The 24,316-nt window shown below is 34.0% G+C and overlaps 3 protein-coding genes across 6 annotated transcripts in view; 2 read left to right on the top strand and 1 right to left on the bottom strand.

Moving 5' to 3' along the window:
• The window catches only part of LOC107567634 (peroxisome proliferator-activated receptor gamma coactivator-related protein 1-like), a 15,037-nt gene extending 10,437 nt beyond the window's left edge, over window positions 1-4,600 (top strand). For all 3 annotated transcript variants that reach the window (XM_016253343.1, XM_016253342.1, XM_016253341.1), the window contains 5 exons: window positions 495-665; window positions 740-806; window positions 877-998; window positions 2,717-2,868; window positions 4,139-4,600. In XM_016253343.1, coding sequence (XP_016108829.1) covers window positions 495-665; window positions 740-806; window positions 877-998; window positions 2,717-2,868; window positions 4,139-4,236 — 610 coding nt within the window. In that variant the 3' untranslated portion in view covers window positions 4,237-4,600. The remainder of the gene's footprint in view (window positions 1-494; window positions 666-739; window positions 807-876; window positions 999-2,716; window positions 2,869-4,138) is intronic.
• Window positions 4,601-5,438: 838 nt separating this feature from the next.
• On the top strand, window positions 5,439-14,292 carry ogal (O-GlcNAcase like). 2 transcript variants are annotated; one of them, XM_016253344.1, is made up of 16 exons: window positions 5,439-5,594; window positions 6,193-6,244; window positions 6,344-6,441; window positions 7,487-7,617; window positions 7,698-7,869; window positions 8,783-8,881; window positions 9,107-9,379; window positions 9,465-9,563; window positions 10,367-10,584; window positions 11,938-12,115; window positions 12,515-12,600; window positions 12,678-12,770; window positions 13,278-13,348; window positions 13,420-13,540; window positions 13,609-13,732; window positions 13,850-14,292. In XM_016253344.1, exons 1-16 carry the CDS (start codon window positions 5,552-5,554, stop codon window positions 13,984-13,986), a joined length of 1,995 nt encoding a protein of 664 aa, XP_016108830.1. In that variant the 5' UTR covers window positions 5,439-5,551; the 3' UTR covers window positions 13,987-14,292. The 2 variants fall into 2 exon arrangements, with proteins under 2 accessions (XP_016108830.1, XP_016108831.1); XM_016253345.1 differs by lacking the exon at window positions 5,439-5,594 and having other exon boundaries at window positions 7,492-7,617.
• A 907-nt stretch (window positions 14,293-15,199) lies between these two features.
• Window positions 15,200-23,469, bottom strand: LOC107567625 (soluble calcium-activated nucleotidase 1-like; the record flags this gene model as incomplete). Its single annotated transcript, XM_016253329.1, has 4 exons — window positions 15,200-15,996; window positions 17,874-18,077; window positions 19,991-20,620; window positions 23,445-23,469. Coding segments are annotated over 4 exons (1,230 nt in total), but the record flags the coding sequence as incomplete, so codon positions are not given.
• Window positions 23,470-24,316: the final 847 nt, after the last annotated feature.

The raw sequence follows: 24,316 nt of genomic DNA, 5'->3' as shown, positions 1-24,316 counted from the left end.
TTACACCTTTTTTATTATTATAATTATTATTATTAATTTAAAAAGTCCTGTGAACATAATAATAGTAGTAGTTATAATAATCTATGGTTTAGCGTTTTAAAATGAAGAAATTAAGACCGTCATAAATATTAATATTGTGATTTGTCAGTTGCAGTGTGAAATAAAATTATATTATTTTTCTAAAATTAAAAAAAGAATAATTATTATTATTAAATGTTAAAAAAAGTTGTTAATTTTAGTAATTAATAATTGAGTCAAAGTTAACTAATTTATAAGAGTCCATGCAACAATAAACGTGTGTGTGTGTATAAGATTAAGAAAAATAAATACTTTTAGTAATAATTATACTTGTTATTATTAGTATTATTAAATTTTTAAAAAGTTCTGTGAACATCTGAGTAATGATTTGGTTAATTGACATGATATTAATGAATAATCAGTTCAAACTCTTTGGGAGTTTAATTCGGACACTATTAAATCGTCTGTGATTTTAGGTGCAGGTCCAGGCCTTCTGGAAGCAGTTCCTCCTCGCGCTCCAGTTCTCGGTCGTCTTCTCGTTCTCCTCCTCGCAAGCGTGGACGCCGCTGCACCAGATCGTTACGCCGCTCTCGTTCGGGTTCGGGTTCGGGCTCGTGCTCTCCTGAGCCGGACTGGAGATGGACGAGGTTAGTGTGAACGCAGCAGGACAGTGCGATTCTTCTGGTGTTGATTGTGAGTCTAAACCAGTCGCTGTTCTCAGTCGCAGAGAGAAGGAGCTAAACCGCCGACACGAAGAGGCTCGTAAACTCCGCCAGCAGAAAGCCATCGTAGGTGGCCAAGCGTTAGATTGCACCGTGTGTGTTTGTGTCTGTGTCTGATGATGGGTTTGATCCTCAGGAGGAGCGGAGGGTGGTGTATGTGGGAGGAATCCGGGGAAGCATGTCACCGTCGGATCTCAAAGATCGATTCTCGCTGTTCGGGAAGGTGGAGGATTGCACGGTCCATCTCAGGAGTCACGGGTGAGATTTACACAGACAAACCAGCAAAGCAAATCAATAAAATAACATACTATTATTATTATTATTATATATTTCTCAAATACTCGATTTTTTATTTTACAGTAAAATATTACAAGATTAATATTTATTATTTTTATTTAATAATTTAGTAGTATTTATTGAGTAATTTTTATGTTTTCATTTAGTAACAGTAGTAATAATGATGGTTTAATGTTTTAAAATAAATATTAATAATGTAATTTTACTGTTGTAGTGTAAAATAGTTTTTTTTCTTAAATACTACGTTTTTTTATTTTACAGTGAAATATTAAAAGATTAATATTTAGTCATTTAGTTGTAGTTTGAGTCATTTTTATGTTTTCATTTAGTTGTAGTAATAATAATGATGGTTTAATGTTTTAAAATGAAGAAATTAAGACATCTGTAAATATTAATAATGTAATTTTACTGTTGTAGTGTGAAATATCTTTTTTTTTCTTAAATACTCGATTTTTTATTTTACAGTAAAATATTACAATTACGATTAATACGATATATTAGCGATGTTACGAAATATTACAATTAATATTTAATTATTTTTATTTAGTAATTTAGTTGTAGTTTGAGTAATTTTTATGTTTTCATTTAGTAGTTGTAGTAATAATGATGGTATAATGTTTTAAAATGAAGAAATTAAGACATCTGTAAATATTAATAATGTAATTTTACTGTTGTAGTGTGAAATATCTTTTTTTCTTAAATGGTAAAAAAAAATTATTTTACAGTCAAATATTACAAGATTCATATTTAGTAATTTAGTAGTAGTTTTTGAGTAATTTTTATGTTTTCATTTAGTGGTAGTAGTAATAATAAATGTTTTTATTTTACAGTAAAATATTACAAGGTTAATATTTATTATTTTTATTTAGCAATTTAGTAGTAGTTTTTATTGAGTAATTTTTAGGTTTTCATTTCGTTGTAGTAGTAATAATGATGGTTTAATGTTTTAAAATGAAGAAATTAAGACATCCGTAAATATTAATAATGTAATTTTACTGTTATAGTGTAAAATAGTTTTTTCTAAAATACTCAATTTTTTATTTTTATGTTTTCATTTAGTAGTAGTAATAATGGTTTAATGTTTTAAAATCAAGACAGACTTAAATATTAATAATGTAATTTTACTGTTGTAGTGTAAAATATATATTTTTCTTAAATACTCGATTTTTTATTTTATAGTGAAATATTACAGCAAGGCAAGTTTATTTATATAGCACACACAAAGGTTATTGAAAGTGCTTTACATAAAAAGGAATTAAATAATCATAAAACAAGAAATAAAAATAGAGACTAAAAAATATTTCAAAATGTATTTACATTAATAATAAAGAGGATACATAAATGAAATACAGTATTAATATTTTGTTTTCATTTAGTAATTTCTGTTTTTATGTAGTAGTATTAATCATATTCGATTCTTTATTTCGTAAAACAAACATCCATAAATATTAATAATGTAATTTTACTGTTGTAGTGTAAAAATCTTTTTTTCTTAAATACTCGATTTTTTATTTTACAGTCAAATATTACAATAGTAATTTTTCTTTTTGATGTTTTCATTCAGTAGTTGTACTGATACTAAATAATGTCATTAATTTTGGTGCATGACTGTCAGAACACAAGTGTTTGTGGGCTTCTGTGATCTCAGCGTGTTTCTGTCGTTCTGTTCTCTTCTTTAGAGATAACTACGGCTTCGTCACGTATCACAGCACAGACGACGCTTACGCTGCTATTGAGAGCGGCGGTAAACTGAGGCGGCCAGACGAGCTTCCCTTCGACATCTGCTTTGGCGGCAGACGACAGTTTTGTAAATCCAACTATGCAGATTTAGGTCGGCCTCCTGAACGATTTCTCATTTCATATTACTTTGTTGTGCTGGATTTTTAGCTGATATGAGGAGAAAACGAGTTTTGCATCGTCTGTTAAGAGTAACGGAGTAAATCACGCATCGACTTAGCGTGCGGTTTAATTAAATAAATATATGCGCTGCGTGTTTCAGAGTGAAAATGAAGAAATTAGGACATAATTAGCCATAAATATCAGTAGTCATTTCACAGCTCTAATATAAAATACAATTATTATAACACTATTTTTCTCAAATACTAATTTTTTATTGTTTATTATTATTTTATATTACAATATAAAAAAATTTTTTTTTTTGTAGTAATAATAATAATCAGTGGTTTAACGTTTTAAAATGAAGAAATGAAGACAGACATAAATATAAAATTTGTATTTTAATTTTTTTTATTTAATACAATTTTATTGTAATTTTTACAGATGTAATGTAAGATAAGGTTTTCTTAATTTTTATTTCACAGTGAAATATTACAATATTAATATTTATTTTTTAATAATAATAATTACCACTGATGGTTTAACGTTTGCCCGCTGTAATGTAAAATAAAATTATTATAACAATTTTCTCAAAAGTTTTTTTATTATTATTATTATTATTTGATATTACAATATAAAAAGAAATTGTTTTTTAGTCATTTTTTTATTTTATTTAGTAATAATAATAATAATCAGTGGTCCAACGTTTTAAAATGAAGACATAAATATACAATTTTTATTGTATTTTTTTTTAATTTAATAAAATTGTATTGTAATTTTTACAGATGTAATGTAAAAAGTTTATCATTATTATATGATTTTTCTTAAACAATTTTTATTTTACAGTGAAATATTTATTTTTTTTATTTTTTTTATTTTTATTTTTTATAATAGTATTAATTACCACTGATGGTTTAACGTTTGAAAATGAAGATCTTAAGAGAGCCATAAATAGTAATATTGTAATTTTACAGTTGTACTGTAAAATAAAATAATTAAATTATTTTTCTTATTATATTGTGATATATCACAATACTAATATTTTTATTTGTCTTTTAGTAATTCGTTTTAATTTAGTAGTAGTAGTAATGATAATAATTGATATAATTTTATAGCTATATTGATATATAATCACAATTTTTATCAGAAAAATCTCAATTGGATTGTTTCCCCCCAATCAGAACGGTTATGTTGTGTGACTCTGATGCATTAATGCAGCATAAAAACCAGGATGTTTTGGATTTAGCCTCATTTCTGTGATCTAGATTCCAGCCGGGATGCCGCTCCAGCGTCCAGGAGCCGATGCGAGGCGTTCGACTTCGACGCGCTGCTCAAACAGGCTCGGAGAGGACTGACGAGTTAGCAGCGCAGAAGAAGAGTTCAGTTCAGTCTACGCCGGTTCACAGCAATATTCTGGGTTCAATACAAGTTAAGCTCTATTAAGTAATAACTCATATAAATGAGGATGGCAGCCGTACAGATGGTGAAAACTTCTGTTGAAGTGCTTGTGCTTAAAACATGTTGTACGTAAGAATGGAGCGGCATTAAAGATGAAATTGTCATTATGAAAGGAAAGTCAGCTCAGTTGAGTGGTTAGTGGTTGTCTTCTACAGTGTGTGTATATATATAGCCTGAGTTTTTTGAAGTGATACCAAAAGAATAAAAACCCTGTTCTTCAGCTGGAGTGACGACGATACTGTACCTGAATAAAAGTGTTTATGTATTAACGAATGACTTTCTGTTCTTTACATTAAACTCAGAACACTGTAAATGTAATGCTTGCAAGTGTGCTACTGCGCAGAGATTCCTTTATTTCAGTTATATGAAGTTTTTGATGATTATAATTTTATTATAATTAATTATATATATGTATATGATTTATATTACATAATTTCAGTCATCTGCTATTCATTTTAGTTTTTGATGATATATAATTATTATAATAATTTATCATGTATATGATTTATATTACATATGAATTATTATATTACATAACACTAGATTGAGAAATGTAATTATGCCGGTTAGGTAATTGCACAGGTTTAGTAGAGCACATGGCAGCCCAAAAATATTAAAACTATAATAACAACAAAAAAAAAATGCGACAAATAAAGAACATCGATCAACAAAATAAAACTAGAAGACATTGCAAAAATACAAATAATTGAAATATAACACTATTTCTTAAGATTATTATGACGTTGCACGTAGAAGTCACACTGTAACCTTTTTTTAAATTATTAATTTTAATTATTTTTCATGCTGGGATCTATTCAGGTGTGCATATTATAAAAGGGGCAATAATTCTAGAAGTGTTTTTGACGGAAAGGCGAAGAATAAATTTTATTGTCAGTTTTTCATTGTATAAGTTTCAAAGGCACATTTGACATTAATTCATGCAATTATAATATAAGTTCTAATGTAGTGTAGTCTCTCGTGCCGTTTATTAATCATTGAATCGTTACTTTGTGTGTTGTAGCGTTACCTGAAACAGCTGTAGAGTCGCGGAGGGCGGAGCTACGCGCGGGTGGGCGGGGCTTATTTGACGGCGTGACCTCGCGTACAATCAGGAAGTAGAGAGATTATAAACATAAACATAAATCCAAAACAGCTGATTGCGTGTCATCAGACCCAGACCTCGTCGAGCGCTTCAGACCCATCCAGCAACAGCAGGAATCATGTCCAAGAAATGCGAGATGTTCCTCAGTGGAGTAGTCGAGGGTGAGTCACTAAAAACATGTGAAATAATAATAATAATAAAAGTGTAACATAACATAAATATACGTTATGATAACATAAATGATTAATGGTAAGGTTAATGCGATTACAAAGTAGTCATTTTGTTTTATTTAGTCATTAATAATGTTTATTTTGCAGTGAAATATTACTATAGTAATATATTTTTATTTTTAGTTGTAGTAATAATTATAATAATTTTATTTTGCAGTAAAAATATCATGATAGTCATTTTTTAGCCATTTTAGTTTTTATTTGGTAGCAGTATGAGTAATAATAATAAATATCATTATTATTATTTTAAAGCCATATTCATAATATGGCAAAAAAAATGTGCCAAATTGTGAATCCCTAAAAACATGCGCAGCACATACAATTTTTTAATCATATTATAAATTGCGGTCACAATTTTTAATGCTATTATCATGTACCCAGAATGTACAATAAATGCAGGACATATTATATAATAAACAAGATACACAATTCATAGAGTTTTCCATATTATGCATTACTGTAAGTGTTGAGACAGAGCTGCATGTGTTCTGGATGCACGGCTGTGTGACGTGAGCTTTGTGTGCTGCAGGGTTTTACGGCAGGCCGTGGACTATGAGCCAGAGGAAAGAGCTCTTCACCAGGTCAATGAACCGCTCTTATCACATGCCATCAGCTCTTATCAGCTCATTTATCTCACTTCTTCTCTGTGCGTGCGTGCATGCGTGGTCTTATCTTCACAGGGAGCAGAGATGGGGCTTGAACGCGTATCTATACGCACCGAAAGATGATTACAAGCACCGGATGTACTGGAGGGATCTGTATTCACTGGAGGAAGCAGGTGACCGCGACGAGCAGCACTTTTATCCAGAACGCCCTACACTGCATTCAGTTTAAACGTATTTGTATTAGAGGTGTAACAATACACTCACGATTTGATATTTGATGCACAGCACTGCATACTGAATACTGAATACGATACTCTCACAGTGCTTTAGACCAGAGCCCGCTGGACTTTGATTTGGCCTAACATGCAGGGAAAAGAGGGGGAAAACGTGCTATTGAAGCAAATCTTCAAAAATAATTTATATTTTTGTTGTAACATTTTTGCATTGAAATGCACAAAAAATAAAAAATTGTGTTTAATGATTTAATTAAAATAATATAATTAGATATAATGCAAATTTAACTTTTTGCCCACAGCCCAAAAACTTTGTGCATGTCTGCTTAATAGAGTGCAAAGTAGATTTTTAAACAATTACATGTAAGACATGAGAACACGGTTAACCAAAGTACTGTTGATTAACCAGAATAGAAATATTCATGTTTCTGCTTAGCCAAAAATACTGAATTATGTTAGACGCTTATGCTTGCTCTCTGTGCCTGATTACAAAGATTTAAAAGCTTTTAAATAATAATAGTGAAATAATAAATTATTATTAATAATAGTAATAATTAATTATAATAATAATAATACATTTATTTATATATATTTATATTTATTTTATTATTAAAAGGTTTTAAATAATAATGGTTAAATAATAAATTATTATTAATAATAGTAATAATTAATTATAATAATAATAATACATTTATTTATATATATTAATATTTATTTTATTATTAAAAGGTTTTAAATAATAATGGTTAAATAATAAATTAATAATAATAATACATTTATTATATAATAATCACTATTTAATTCTGAGCTTCTGGGTTTGCCATATTTGATGCGCCCGTTGTAAGTGTGTAAGTGCTCGTATGTGAATAAAAGCTTGGACCAGCAATAAACAACAACATAAACCCTACTCCACAAACATCTTGATCACCTTAAGCAGAGCAGGACTGTATTTTCTGAAGATAAGGCGCTTGGTTGTGTCTTCCAGAGCAGCTGATGACGCTGATCTCCGCCGCGAGGGAGCGTAGCGTGGAGTTCATCTATGCCATCTCTCCAGGCCTGGACATCACCTTCTCAAACCCTAAAGAGCTGACGGCGCTCAAGAGGAAGCTCAGCCAGGTGCAGACCGCTGGAAAGCAGTCATCAGCTATTTTATTGAATCTTTTATTATGAGTGATTTCTTTCTGAATTCTGTGCAGGTGTGTGGGTTCGGCTGCCGGTCGTTCGCGCTGCTGTTTGACGACATCGAGACAGAAATGTGTCCGGCTGATAAAGAGGCGTTCAGCTCGTTTGCTGAAGCTCAGGTGTCCGTCACTAACGAGCTGTTTCTGCATCTGGAGGAGCCACACACCTTCCTCTTCTGCCCCACCGGTGAACACAGGCGTCGCATTCAAAACAGTACATCAGTGATGCTAAAACAACCACAAAATAACCTGAATTGTGTGTATGTGGCCCTGGAGCACAAAACCAGTCATAAGTGTCAATTTTGTGAAATTGAGATGTATGCATCATCTGAAGCTGAATAAATAAGCTTTCCATTGATGTATGGTTTGTTAGGATAGGACAATATTTGAAAATCTGGAATCTGAGGGTGCAAAAAAATCTAAATATTGAGAAAATCATCTTTAAAGTTGTTCAAATGAAGTTCTTAGCAATGCATATTACTAATCAAACATTAAGTTTTGATATATTTACGGTAGGAGATTTACAAAATATCTTCATGGAGCATGATCTTTACTTAATATCCTAATGATTTTTGGCATAAAAGAGAAATGTATAATTGTGACCCATACAATGGAAGTAATCAAAATCAACAAAAGAGCAATGATGCAAAAAAAAAAAAGCATCATAAACTTATGACTGCTTTTGTGCTCCAGGGCCACATATTTTAATCATTACTTCAGCGCACTACAAAATAAAGAACCAAAACGCTGCCAAACACTTAATAAAATCTAATTTCATTATTATTATGTTATGTTAACATCTTTTGTTTCTAAGCCTATTTTTAGGACCTTCAAGGATTTAATTTAATTTGTAAATTAAGCTGATTTACTCACAAATTCGGATTACTATATTGCAAATATTTAGTTATTTTTCATCTAGTATTTGTAATTTTTTATCTAAAATTAATCTGATAATATGCAAAATATCATTTCCCATATTTTCCTCCAGCTTGACCATCATTCTCAGTTTTGACCGTTTCTTCAGTGCACAGCAAAATAATGAAGGAAAACAGTGATAAACTCTCACTTCATTATTTCCGTGCATTCTCTGGTTTCTGCAGATTACTGCGCTGCGTTCTGCACTCCTAGCGTGCCGCTGTCTGCGTATCTGAACACGGTCGGTGAGAAACTCAACGCTGGGATCGACATTCTCTGGACGGGTAACATCACGAGTTCTTCTGTGACATTTATGCATTTATAGATTCATGCATTTGGCAGACGCTTTTATCCGAAGTGACTTGCATTGCATTCAGACTCATGCATTCCCTGCGAATCGAACCCATCACTACTGCACTGAACTAAATGCATGAATGCATGCATGCATCTCAGTGAAAGTGGTATAAAGGCACTTTTTTGACATGCATACTGTGCTTCTGTCCCGTCAGGGCCGAAGGTGGTGTCCCAGGACATCAGTGTGGCGTCTATAGAGGAGGTGTCAGCCGTTCTGCGGCGGCCGCCGGTCATCTGGGACAACATCCACGCTAACGACTACGACCCGCAGAGACTGTTCCTGGGGCCCTTCAAGAACCGGCCCACCGAGCTCATCCCCAAACTCAGAGGCGTCCTCACCAACCCCAACTGTGAATTTGAGCTTAATTTCGTGGCCATTCACACGCTGGCCTCGTGGTGCAGCTACAGACAGAAAGACGTCTCTATGGGTAAAGATCGCTTCTGTTCAAACGTAACGGCAGCGTTTGCATCGTTTATTAATAATGTCTGTGACATGATGTCGTCGCTCCACAGATGGAGACGATCAGGGCTCGGACTACAACCCCCATGAGGCTTTGCGGCTGGCGCTCTCTGATTGGCTGGTTGAGTTTGGCAGAGCTGATCAACCTGATGGTGAATAAATTAATAAAGATGCCATAAGAACATTTCATTACTTGATATAAAATAAACATGAACTGATATGAAGTCAGTTTTGTTTCAGGTGGTTGCCAAGACAACAATCTTCATATACTGAAATACTAAAATAAATAAACTAAAAATGAAAACATGAAACATGAATAAAAATATGAACAAAAACCTATAACAGTATTTCAGTGATACTATAATGACAAGCTTTTAATTAAACACAGAAGCAATCAGGACACACTGTATTAATTAATGTTTAAGATCATATACAACGCTCATATTTCACCCAGAATATATAAGAAAAGCATGTTTTTCTGAGACGAAGCCTATTTATTTTCATGCAAATGAAGCACATTCACAAATTCTCATTACTATAATGCAAACTAATTATTGAAGTATTTATGAATTTCTGAAATCCTGAATTTAAAAAAAATTGTATGAATGTAATTTGAACAGAATTTTAGTATCATTGATATAGTTTTAATTAGTGTTTTGAATTATTTTACATTTTCATTAAAATTTCAGTTCGTTTTAGTAATTTTATTGCGTTTTTATTATTATTTTATTTGTGTTATTATTATTATTATTTTATTTAGTTTGAGTTATTTTAGTACTTTGAATGAAATGTAAATGAGAAATATGGTAAGTTAAAGGTACTGTTTATTTTATTTCAAGTAATGAAATGCTTTTATGGTTTTAGATGATAGATACGACCCTGTGGAGAATAATGATTTTTGTGCTTTATCCTAATTATCCTAGAAGCTTTCTCAGTAATATGCCCCTGTGCGCAGGCGCTGGCGGGGGCCGCTCTAAACGAGACGAGGAGCCGATGCAGACGGACGGTTACGCTCCAGGACCCAAAGACAACCCGCTGTACACAGCCGAGCCGCTGACGCTGGACGACCTGACGCTGCTGTCTGAGCTCTTCTATCTGCCGTACGAACACGGAGCCACGGCCGTGCTCATGCTGCAGGAGCTGCACTGTCTGCGCAGAGAGGACTCAGAGCGGGTCAGCATCAGAAGAGCCTCCACACAAACACTAGTCCCGCCCCCAGCTTCATTCTGATTGGTCCTTCGTCGTCAAGCTTGACACTGATTTGTCATCCTGCAGAACTAATGCATTTCACTCGACACAAAGTTGCTTTAAAACGTCCTGTGCGTGTGCCACTTAAAACTGGTCGTTCTGAAATTAATTCTGCTTTTTAAGCCTAGCAGTCAAACATTAGAAACATCAGAAGCCTTGCAGAAGATGGGTTCGATACCACAAAAATATCCCCAACGTGCAAAAAAAAAATATATATATATATATACACACTTATGATTTAGTTTAACATATCCTGCCCCTTTCTTATTCACATTCCTTTGCATAACTATATTATTTTATCTATATATAGATTATTTCGTACATATTTTAAAAAGTTATCTTGTGTAGTTATTTATATATATATATATATATATAATAAAAAATAGTAAAATCATTCAAAAAAAGACGACAGATAATAATTATAATAAATATATATATGCAATTTTTTTGGGAATATACACACAAACTAATGTTATTCACTGATTTATTGTCTTGTTTATATATATATATATAATAAAAAATAGTAAAATAAAAATCATTCAAAAAAGACAGAATTATTATATATATATATATATATATATATATACAGTACAAACGATTAATTGCATCCAAAATAAAAGTTTTTGTGTACATAATATATATGTGTACTGTGTATATTTATTATGTAAGTATATATAAATACACATGCATATACCTATATACTTAGGAAAAAAATCACATATATTTACATATATATAAATATATTTCGTATACAAACATAACATATTTTTCTTAAATATATACATGCATGTGTGTGTATTTATATATACATAATAAATATACACAGCACACACACATATATTATGTAAACAAAATGCGATTAATCGTTTGTCTCCACTAATATATATATATATAATATTTATTATCTTATTAAAACGATTTTTTAGGAATATATTCACACAAAATAATGTTATTCACTGATTTATTGTATTGTTTATATATATAAACTTGTTTTATTATCTGTCTTGTTTTCACATTTTGATTTTATACACTTAAGAATAAATGTAGAATTTATTTATTTATGCATTTAGCAGACATTTTCACTTATAATTGAGGAACAATTCGTCAACAGTGCTGGTAATACACAATGTCATGTTTTGAGTGTTATACTGAAAGCTTCAGCAAGACAAATCTCGGTTATGAATCATATGTTTACATTGAATGCACTGTAAGTAGTTCTGGGTAAAACCGTCTGCTAAATGCATTGCTGTAAATGTGACTGTGTGTCGATCGCCGCAGGGTAAGGAGGAATGGCGGCGGAGAGCGGGGAAGTTTGACGACATGTGCGGCGCTGTAGTGCAGATGTTCAACAGACTATCCAACGTTCCCAACCGGATCATCCTGTACGACCTCTACAACTACATCTGTGACATCAAGAGCGGCGTCACCATGGCCAAAGCCTACGTCAAGACTCTGGGTGAGAGCCCGAGTGATCATAAAGCGATAACCCCCGTGAAGCCGTGGTTTACAGTGAATTTATAACAGCTAAGGGGGTTTATTCACTGTAAACCACGGCTTCTCGGGGGTTACTGCTTTTATAAAATGGTTATTGCATACACGTAGTAAGGTTTCACAAAATAAAGCAGAGCAAATAAAGTGTAATGATATTAATAAACACAGTATTCTTCCACCAAACAATGTAGCTCCTCAGAAACAGTTGTGGTTGCTACAAAGTGGTTGCCGAGCAACACACAAACGTAAACAAAGGTGTGTGTTACTTTGTAGAGTGAGTTTAACGCGGCTCAGCCAATCAGAATCAAGCACCGGAACGCTCCGCTTTATAAGATTATAAACACCTCGTGTGTTTGTGTTGCAGGAGGTCAGACGCCTCATCCCGCTCTCGCTTTAACCGACGATCCCGAGCCGTGGGGCTTCAGAGGAGGACTGTCCGGAGAATTCCAGGTACGCTTCTGTACGACACTGACCTTTGACCTGCGACCGGGCCTTCAGCTCCTGACGGTGTTTGTGTCGATGTTTAGCGGATGCTGCCGTCTCACGGGATCCGTGACCTGTTCCGCAGTCCTCCGGCCACACGCGTGTACACCATACGACCCTGCACTCCTAAAGACCAGGTGACACGCTCTTAAAGAGACAGTCCACCAGAAATCATCCTTTACTCACCTGCATGTCTTTCTACTTGGTTCCTATTGACAAACACCAGTTTTGTTTTGTTTTTAAGCCTCTTGTGCTCAGCAACGCTGCATTTATTTGATCTAAAATACAGTAAAAATTGTGAAATATTATTATAATGTAAAACAGCTGTTTTCTCTATGTATATATACACATATATGTATATATATATATATATATATATATATATATATATATATATATATATATATATAAATTAAACAGTAAGTCTTCTGTACGATTGGAAATGTATTTTCTTCCATCTGATATAAATGTTGAAATTTTTTGGGGAATATGAAGGTAGAAAGTAAATATATTTTCAGTTTCAAAAATATATTTTGTTCAGCTTCACTGTTTACAACTTATATTTAAAATATATTTTGGCCAGAGAAATTTTTTATTTTTTTGCCGTATGTGTTCTTGCGACTCTCTTCTGTGTTTGTGTCCAGCCGGAGGTGCTGAAGATCTTCAAGGAGATGCAGATCGAGACGCAGCAGAAGGTGGAGCTGGTTGGCGACCGGTGAGAATTCACACCAGTTAGTTTGGTTAGGTTAGTCGCCGAGCGCTTAATCAGACCGGTTTCTCCATCAGGCTGGTGGAGGGTCACGTCACGCCGTCGCAGAACTGCAGTCTGATCCTAGACGACGCGGCTGGAGTCTGCGGTTACGCGTTTGCCCTCAGCGACGCCAAGACAGCCATGACTAAAGCTCAGGTACGGAAACAAACTCTTACTCAAGTTTCAAAACGTCTTGGACTTCAACATCTTTGTGTTTCCTCCAGTATCCAGAGACCATGCTGCAGGATTTCCCATCAGTCGTGGCCATTCAGATCCACTCCAGAGTTCCTGATCACAGCACAGCCGAGCGGCTGATCGAGCAGATGCTGTCAGCGCTGAGAGACAGCGGTGAGTTTAACAACACTCTCCACCAATCAGAGACATCAGCAGCGTTACATTAGTCACCGGTCTCACCGCACGCTCAGCAGCTGATTGCAAGCTGTTCATCCAAGTGTGTTTCCACAGGGTCTAAAGGGGTTTTCAGCGAGTTCAGATCCAACGACAGACGAATGTACGACTTCCTAAAGACGCTGGATGTGTTTCAGGTGCTTAAAGTCGACGGGCTTCCGACCAACCTGGTCATCATGGGGACTAAACTCTGACGGTCCACATACAGACAATAATCTAACCATTAATTTGTGTTTTTTTAATTAATTCTTTGATTAAATCCATGATTTAGTTGGGGTATAAAATAAAACAACCCCCGTGAAGCCGTGATTTACAGTGAACTTATAACAGCTAAGAGGCGTTGTTAGGTACGACGCGAAGCGGAGTTAGCTGTTATAAATTCACTGTAAACCACGGCTTCTCGGGGGTTATTGCTTCTATAAAACGGTTATTGCATATACGTAGTAAGGTTTCACAAAATAAAACAGAGCAAATAAAGTGTAATGATATTAATAAACACAGTATTCTTCCACCAAACAATGTAGCTCCTCAGAAACAGTTGTGGTTGCTACAAAGTGGTTGCCGAGCAACACACAAACGTAAACAAAGGTGTGATACTTTGTAATTTACAACAGCTTTGAACGCGGCTCGGCCAATCAGAGTCAAGCACCGGAACTCTCTGCTTTATAATACAAACATAAATTAATTTTGCAGGAATGCACCTATAAAAAAAATCGAAATGTCTCAAATCAATAATAAATCTTTATTTGCATTCATTTTAATATGCATGTCTCATTATTTTTTTAATCAATCCCACAAATCAAAGACGTATTATATAAACATATCCAGTGTAGTTTATACACTTAAAAAAAAAAAAAACACTAAAATCAGCAAAAAAATAAATAAAATGGGTTTTGAGGTGTTGTAGGTTTTAATAAAGGCAAATAATTACTGGAATTCTTCTCATTAGTGCATTTCTCAAAGTACGTATTTATTTATTACACAGGGTTTCTGCACGTTTAATGAAGGTAAATTTAAAACTTTATAAGACCAAAAAAATTTACACAATATGTGTCCCTGCAGCACAAAAGCAGTGTTAAGTCGCTGGGGGATATTTGTAGCAATAGCCAACAATACATTGTATGTGTCACAATTATACATTTCTCTTTTATGCCAAAAATCATTAGGATATTAAGTAAAGATCATGTTCCATGAAGATATTTAGTAAATCTCCTACTGTAAATATATCAAAACTTAATGTTTGATTAGTAATATGCATTGCTAAGAACTTCATTTGAACAACTTTAAAGATGATTTTCTCAATATCTAGATTTTTTTGCACCCTCAGATTCCAGATTTTCAGATATTGTCCGATCCTAACAACCCATACATCAATGGAAAGCTTATTTATTCAGCTTCAGATGATGCATAAATCCCAATTTTGAAAAATTTACCCTTATGACTGGTTTGTGCTCCAGGGTCACATATGTTCCCGTAATATAAATGTCTCTAAATAGAACTTTCAACATTACTTTTAGCTATCTGTACTGGAACATGTTCATTTGTTGCAGTGCATGCAGCATTTAATGCCATGGCTTTATTTTAAAGCCTTAGTTTGTGAAAACGTGAATTAGGATGTTTTAAGACCTGCAGAAACCCCGTTCTGTTTGTTAGAGGTTTCCTCTATTATTGCATTTGTTTCCCGTTGCTGTTTTTCTGTCTGGTCCCACATTGGGGACATCCGTCTGAAAATATACTGGCCAGTGTTTCAATGCATTATGGGTAACGGGTGGCTGCACTTTTGTTGTGTTTTACGTCACTGAAGTCTTTGAGTCGATCACGGAGCCGTCTTGTCTATATGAACTCCAGTCCTTCATATTTGACGTCTCCGATCTTGGTGTCAGGCAGCAGGATTCGTCCGTCCAGCGTGAAGGCCGTGATGTATGTGGCGATTTGTCCCGCGTCCTCCTCCGATTTGAGCGCCAATACGATCTGGTCGTCTGTGTCTGGGATGAACTTGAAGGAGGAGAAGCCGAAGGTGGGTTTGAGCGGCCCGACGCGCGACGCTGAGATCTGACTGAAGTCCGGCGAGCAGCTCAGGACGAGGTTCGTGCCGCGGCGCTCGTCTGCTGTTTCCTCGTAGCGTTCAGAGCTAGCGCGGCGAGGGAGGAAGAACCAGCGCTGGAGACGCTCGCTCCACACGGCCGACTCGTGGATGAGATAACCTGAGACAGAAGAGAAACACATACAATATCAGATAGTATATAATATATGTGACCCTGGAGCACAAACCAGTCATAAGGGTCAATTTTTCGAAATTGAGATTTATACATCATCTGAAGCTGAATAAATAATCTCTCCATTAATGTATGGTTTGTTAGGATCGGACAATATTTGAAAATCTGGAATCTGAGGGTGCAAAAAAATCTAAATATTGAGAAAATCATCTTTAAAGTTGTTCAAATGAAGTTCTTAGCAATGCATATTACTAATCAAACATTAAGTTTTGATATATTTACAGTAGGACATTTACAAAATATCTTCATGGAACATGATCTTAATCCCCTAATGATTTTTGGCATAAAAGAGAAATGTATAATTGGGACTCATACAATGTATTGTTGGCTATTGCTACAAATATCCCCCAGCGACTCAACACTGCTTCTGTGCTGCAGGGTCACATATAAGGTTATATATAAGATAGTATATAAGAAAACATGGTTATATTTTAGATAATGTCTAAGCATATACTATATATTAGGAGTGTGTGATATTGACAAAAAATAATATCTCGATATTTTCTGGGATTTTATCGCTAACGATAATTGTTAGGATCGGACAATATTTGAAAATCTGGAATCTGAGGGTGCAAAAAAATCTAAATATTGAGAAAATCATCTTTAAAGTTGTTCAAATGAAGTTCTTAGCAATGCATATTACTAATCAAACATTAAGTTTTGATATATTTACAGTAGGACATTTACAAAATATCTTCATGGAACATGATCTTAATACCCTAATGATTTTTGGCATAAAAGAGAAATGTATAATTGTGACTCATACAATGTATTGTTGGCTATTGCTACAAATATACCCCAGCGACTCAACACTGCTTCTGTGCTGCAGGCTCACATATAAGGTTATATATAAGATAGTATATAAGAAAACATGGTTATATTTTAGATAATATCTAAGCATATACTATATATTAGGAGTGTGCGATATTGACAAAAAATAATATCTCGATATTTTCTGGGATTTTATCGCTAACGATAATACGACGATATTTTGCTGGGTGTGTTATTGTGCTGATATCTTAAAGACTGCCGAAGACAGCTGACTCCTAAAGTTTTTGATATTCTTCATGTTCTGTGCGGTGGTCAGTTCATACTGATAGAAATTAATCTTTTCCAATAAGTTTAAACTGATTTTTACATTTTATGGGTTTAAACTGAATTTTTTTCTTAAAAGTGTCCATTATCTTTTGAATACTGATATTTGAAATTATTTAAATAATAAAAGATACTTTGAATGTGATATTAAAACCGCCAGCAGGTGGCAGCAAGTCACTGTTAAGAAGTGAGTCATTTCGACTGAACCGAATCATTTAAACGGTTGATTCATTCAGGAACGAATCGCCGTCATGTTGCTCAGAGATGCAGAACAGTGCTGTGGTTGTGTTTGGAATTTCATTTTTGGAGAAAAAAAACGGCACTCTTTGTGTGAAATTGATTAACTAGGCTATTTGAAGTGGTATAAATATACACATTTTCTGCCATCATGTTTTGAATTTGTGATCATTCTAAATGTATTTTAATAGACTGAATAATGCAGTGAAAGAACGCACTCTAAATGCTTTTCACGTAATGTCAAATCGCACATCGTTTAAACAATTACGATATTATCGCAGACGATATACATCACACACCCCTACTATATATGATTATATATCAAATAGAATTCCAGAAGTAAGTGTACATGCGTGAATTGATCAAGTGTTTTTCACTAAATGTTTTCAGAAATTAAGCATATTGAATCAAAGTACGTTTCTCCTCCCACAGCAGGTCATGTGATCATGATCAGGTGTGTGTGTGTGACTCACCTGGCGGTTTGATATCTGCTGCTTTCTTGAGCGCGTTATACCGCGGTACCCAGTTCTCGTGCTCCACATCACCATGGAAACCAACCAGCTTCACCCACTCGGGGTTGTTATTGACGAACTCGCCGGTGATAGTCGTCCACTCCTTCCCGAGACCACCGACATACAGACGCTCGTCCTTCACCGCCAACCACTCCGCCTTAAAACCTGCCGCCAAAGGTCAAATGTCAAGGGAAAGATCACACTTGCAGGACACACTAAAACCATGCACTTTTGAGCATGTAAAAAATTGCGTCTAGATAATTAATTCCTCATAGATAGTTCAACACGTGTGGTTTATTTCTGATGTACTTCCTATTTAAACAAGTTGGATTAAACATATGCACTTGATTTTCATAATTAGTCCATTCTGATTTCATGTGACTTTAAATGATACAGAATGACACGAGTACACAATAATCTAAGATGATATATGTAGCCAGTCAAAAGATTTTTTTATGTTTTTGACTGAAGTCTCTTCTGCTCAGCAAGGCTGCATTTATTTTATAAAAATACAGTTAAATTGTGAAATACTTTTGAAATACAAAGCTGATTTTTAGAAACATTTCTGATTATTATCAATGTTGAAAACAGTCGTGCTGCACAATATTTCTGTGGAAACTGTGATACATTTTATTTTTCAGGATTCACAGATGAATAGAAAGTTCAAAAGAACAGCATTTATTTGAAATAGAAATCTACTGTAACATTATAAATGTCTCTACTGTCACTTTTGATCAATTTAATGCGTCCTTGATGATGATTAAAAGTATTAATTTCTTTTAAATTCTTCTTTTAAATCTTATACTCCAAACTTTTGAACAGTAGCATATCATGGTTTACACAAACTAAAACTTAAAAAATTTTAACATACTATATTCACATAGAAAACAGCTATTTTAAATTATAATATTTCACAATTTTTACTGTAGTTTTGAGCAAATAAATGCAGCCCTGGTGAGCAGAAGAGACTTCTTTCAAAAACTTTTTTTTTTTGTTAACGGTAGTGCAAAAGATAGTATATAATATATAAGGTAATAAATAGTTACTATAAGATATACACTGCTGGAGTCTCTTTAAAAGAGACATATTATGCCCCTTTCTACAATATGTAATATAAGTCTCTGGTGTCCCCAGAATGTGTGTGTGAAGTTTCAGCTCAAAATACTCCACAGATCATTTATTATATCATGTTGAAAATGCCTATTTTGAGTGGAAGCAGAAACACGCTGTTTTTCGTGCCTTTCTCTTTAAATGCAAATGAGCTGCTGCTCCCCGGAGTCCCCGCCCCCTTTTCCAGAATAGAGCTGCACCATTACAGCTTGTACCTGCTAAAACATCTGTTTTGGTTCTGATTATCATGTTTATCGTGCTGAAATCATGCGTTTTAAAGCATATGAGTTTAAACTTCTGATAAAGGGTTTTCTGAGCGCACACATCTGAAGCACACGCACAGAAAGCGGCTGTCACAGCACGTGAGCACTAAACTAAGCTCTCATTCACACACAAGCTTACGTTAAACACACACGAGTTACAAAAACAGTGGGTTATGTCTGTGAAGGTAAACAGCTGGGAAATAAATAACATGTTTATTTTAGATCTGTGTGGCAGCAGCAATATACAGTAAATAAATCAATAAATGCACTGCTCTCGTCTCGTCTGAGGCTGGGACTCTAAACAGTGTTCTGTGCTCGTCTCTGCAGCCAAACACAGAACAGTTAGTGTGTTTTGCTCAAACTTTCATCATGACATTAGAGCTGCTACACCGTTGTCGCTTGTGAAATCACAATAACGGCGCCGTGGGTGTAAACTTACAGATTAAGGGGCGGTAATATTATAATGAGATCCCTTTGCCACGTCACCAAGAGAGTGAAATCAGACGCGCTGGTTTTCTCAGACGCTTGCAGAAAAAGGCTTCCCAAAACAAAGTTACTGGGTTAATCTTTTTCACGTTTGCTTGGTTGGTAGATGCACCGGGGACCTGATTATAGCACTTACAACCTGGAAAAGTCCCATTTTCATGATATGTCACCTTTAAGTTGTTCCCATATAAAGAAACAAAACACACAAGCCATATTTACCTTTAGACACGCTGCCGTCTCCATCCGGCAGGATGACCCAGGGTACGGCTCGGTTGCCCTCTATCCGGTACACCACACCGGTACGGTCGTCCACGCTGTACAGGTGCCCGTTAAACACCACCAGCTCAGACAGCTCCATCCCGCGGCCCTTCTCTGACAGATGACTCTCCAGAACCACCGTCTCCGGATCCCACTCCACGGACACGCTGTCCCCGCTGTCGGACACCAGCAGGTGGCCTCGTTTCAGGAAGCTGAACCATGTGTTGTCCTTCTGGCTGCGCGAGTTCATGTCCAGGTCTGCTATGACTCCGATCCGGTAGCGGACCGCCCTAGCCGTGTGTTCCGGAGGACTGAGCGGGTACGTGTCGTTATAACGCGAGTCCACCGATTCGGCCGCGGCCATCACACCTGATACGTCCCGGCTGGAACGCCACGAGCGCTGGCTGCTACCTTTGCTGTCGGTGGAGCTCGATGATGTTTGGTGCAGGTACGCGAGGACGGCCAAAGCCAGCAGGATTACCACCGTGATGGCTCGCCATCGGAAGCGGAAACGCAGGTCGGAGATGGAGCTAGTGAAGGAGGAGAACATGGAGACACCATGAACGGAAACCCGAATGGAGTCACGGCTCTCTGTTGACATGGAGAAGAGAAGAAACTTGAAATGATGAATGAATAAAAGTTCTACTTTCCATGATAAAACATCTTTTGGACGTTGGGATATAAGTGCAAATGCAGGTTCAGATTTAAAGCAAGACACCACAGGTGAATAAGATAAAAACAATAACGGCGCATGAATAATCATCTACTAATACCTACATTTAATATGAGCTGTATTAGTACATGATTATTCATGTACTGTTATTGTACAGTGTTACGGGTAAAAATGTGAACTAACCAATATCACCATACTTACCCAGCTGATTAATCACAGTACATTAAGGGAATTGTTCTCTATCACTAATTTTACAAAATGTTATGTTTAAATATGCACTAATTTGCATACATTTCAAGAACATAAATCTGAACACTGGATAAAGCCAGATTTAAAATTCTGGTTTGGGTTTGTTGTCATATTAGAGTGAAAGGTTTTTATAGAGGGGATTTTGGATTTCTCTTTTTATCACTCCATAAATCATAAAATACTGTCAGCAGACCGAAAACAAACACATTTTCACCATATTTTTAGGAATAAGATGTTGTATAAATCAGTGTGAATGGTATATCAACAAACCCCTCAGTAAAAACCTTCAGAATATATACAGGAATAAAACTCTAAGTTTTGGTGTTTGTAAGTGCTGCTGAAGTGGAGAAAAAACTCATTTTGAGAAAACAGCTTTTAAAGATATGTACTATAATTGAAATCTAAGGCAAATTCCTTGTTTTTCCATGCACAGTTTTTTAGTTGGTTTTTGAAATTTTGCTCCATTTTGCTTCCATAACATATCTTCTTTCAGCCTAGAGGAATGAAAACGTCGAAAATAGACATTTAAGTGTTTATATTTTATTGCACTTTATCTATTTCCGCCTGTATATTTTAATTCCAATCCATATCTTTAAAAAGTTTTTTCTCCACTTCAGCAGCACTTACAAACACCAAACTTTACAGTTTTATTCCTCTCTATATTCTGAAGGTCTTTAGCGAGGGGATTGTTCATATATCATTTAGATTAAATTTTATTACATTATTGCTAAAAAAAAAAAAAAAGTAAAAAATTTTTTTTTCTGTTGACAGTATTTTATGATTTATGGAGTGATAAAAAGAGAAATCCAAAATCCCCTCAGTAAAAACCTTTAACTCTAATATGACAACAAACCCAAACCAGAATTTTGAACCTGGCTTTATCCAATATTCATATTTATTTTCTAGAAATGTATGCAAATTTAAACAACATGTCAGAAAAGCTGTAACACCAAACAACTGTTTTGATGTACTGTGATTAATCAACCAGGAAATAAGGTGATATTGAACAGCTTTACCTTCCTAACCTGCAGTGTTTTGATTTAAACACACATAACAGTCCCTTGCTATTAAACACTGACTTCCTCATTCGTGCCGAGTTCATATTCGTCTGAGCTACGGCTGTGTGACTATCAAATTTCCAGACGCAGGATTCCCAAATCAGATCCTCACGGAACGGGAATGCTGATCATACCAAACCGTACATCAGCAAACTGTTTACCCTGTTTTTTCAACAGGTCACTGTAGGATACATTGAAAAAGTAAAGGCTGATAAATGCTCAAACAATTGTAGAAAGCATGCACATCCATGACATAATGCAAATCTATTGCTCAACCAAACCTTTTTGCATTTTTTCCCCATGATAAACGCTGCAGCATGTGCACGAAACTAAACAACAGCAAACCTCCCATCCCATAATAATAGCACGTGCCTGAGAGAGTTCAGCACTAAACGTGTCTGTTTAACAATCATTACTACACGCTTCATTAAGAAATTACACGCCACTGCGGCCCAGAGCATGTGAATCTCAGCAACAAACCCTCATAAAACACGCTTCAGAACACCCAGCTGACCTTTAACATTTACATTTTAGCAGACGTTTTTTATCTAAAGCAGCTTACAAATAAGGAATACAACAAACAATTTTCATTAGGAGTGTCAGCTCTTTGGACTCCACTGTATGTAAAATATACAGTATAATGAGTATTCATTAAATTAAATTAAATTAATTAAATAATTTATTTAGTGTCCTGAAAAATTTGTATTAAATCACATTAGAAGTTTTGATCATTCTTAACATAGAAACACTTTAGTTACACATACAGTAATACTTTATATGTTATATTACTCATAACCAGATCAGATACTATACTGTATAGTATAATTATTATTTACTTATTTAGTAATTTATTGTACACACACACATATATATATATATATATATATATATATATAATTTATTACCATCTTAATATTATACATATGTAATATTAAATTCAAATTACTGTATATATTTTTTCTTTCATGATTTAATAAAAAATGTGGAGAAAATAGAATACACTGGATCATTTTTAATATAGAAACATGCCTGAAAGACCATAGAAACATGAATATATGAGCCAAAAACTTCATAAAATAAACTTTTAAAATACATATAAACACAATTTATAAAAATGCATTTACATGTTTAGTTAACTTTCTCTCAAATGGTTATGCCAATCATAATATATTTCAAAAAAATTAGAAACATGCAAAACAGAAGTATTTTCATTGCTAGTGTCAAACTTTTGGACTACACTAAAATAAAATAAAAAATACTTAATTTATTATTTCGTTAAATAACAGTTTTAAAAAAAAAGATAATTAAATTGGATCATGGATCATTTTAATTTGACCAAAAAACATCTGAAAGACACAAGACACGCATAAACCTTCAACCAATCACAGCACGCTTGTAATGCATCTAATCGTTGACACGGCAAGCATGACTTTACCTGTGAAAGGTGAGAGATCACCTGTGAACAAACCAGTCCAACAAAATAAGCAATTATACAACAATTAACATTGTTCATCAACATTGTTGCCCAACACAAACTCACTAAATATGAGTCCAAATCATTCGTAATTCATAAAGTTAAATAAAATCATTCATCATTTATGAAATAACCATTTAAATTAGTACATTTAAAAGAAAAACGGATCAAATTCATATTAAATGTTTCTTTCAAACGCTTATGCCAATCATAAGTTATCAATAAGAACAAAAAAGAACTAAAACACACAAAACTATTTTTACTACGCAAGTAAAAAATTTGACAGTTCCAGTAAAACTATAATATTCTGGTAATATTTTGTTATACTCATAACCAGATCAGTAGCTCATGAACAAACTCATTTATATCTTATTTAATGCAATTAATTAATTTATTTCATATAATTATAATGATATATAATTTAAAATATATTAAGAATTTTATATTATACATACATGTATTATTAAATATATAATTAAAATAATTTATACATTTTAAATTAATTTAACATAATATAGAATATTATATCATATAATAAATAATATTATATATATATGTGTGTGTAACTATAAATGAATAGAATTAATAAATTATACAAACAAACTCATTTATATCTTATTTAATGCAATTAATTAATTTATTTCATATAATTATAATGATATATAATTTAAAATATATTAAGAATTTTATATTATACATACATGTATTATTAAATATATAATTAAAATAATTTATACATTTTAAATTAATTTAACATAATATAGAATATTATATCATATAATAAATAATATTATATATGTGTGTGTAACTATAAATGAATAGAATTAATAAAT

Source organism: Sinocyclocheilus grahami, unplaced genomic scaffold, assembly GCF_001515645.1.
Source record: "Sinocyclocheilus grahami isolate Dianchi unplaced genomic scaffold, SAMN03320097.WGS_v1.1 scaffold1175.1, whole genome shotgun sequence".
NCBI classification, from domain to species: Eukaryota; Metazoa; Chordata; class Actinopteri; order Cypriniformes; family Cyprinidae; genus Sinocyclocheilus; species Sinocyclocheilus grahami.
Note: the sequence above shows the minus strand (reverse complement) of the source record. Positions and strands in the feature narration are given on the sequence as shown.

Coding starts and splice junctions, on each gene's coding strand:
- ogal (XM_016253344.1), top strand. CDS start 5,552: ATGTCCAAGAAATGCGAGATGTTCCTCAGTGGAGTAGTCGAGG. Junction 9,380..9,464: donor ACAGAAAGACGTCTCTATGG/GTAAAGATCGCT, acceptor GTCGCTCCACAG/ATGGAGACGATCAGGGCTCG. Junction 10,585..11,937: donor GCAGAGAGGACTCAGAGCGG/GTCAGCATCAGA, acceptor CGATCGCCGCAG/GGTAAGGAGGAATGGCGGCG.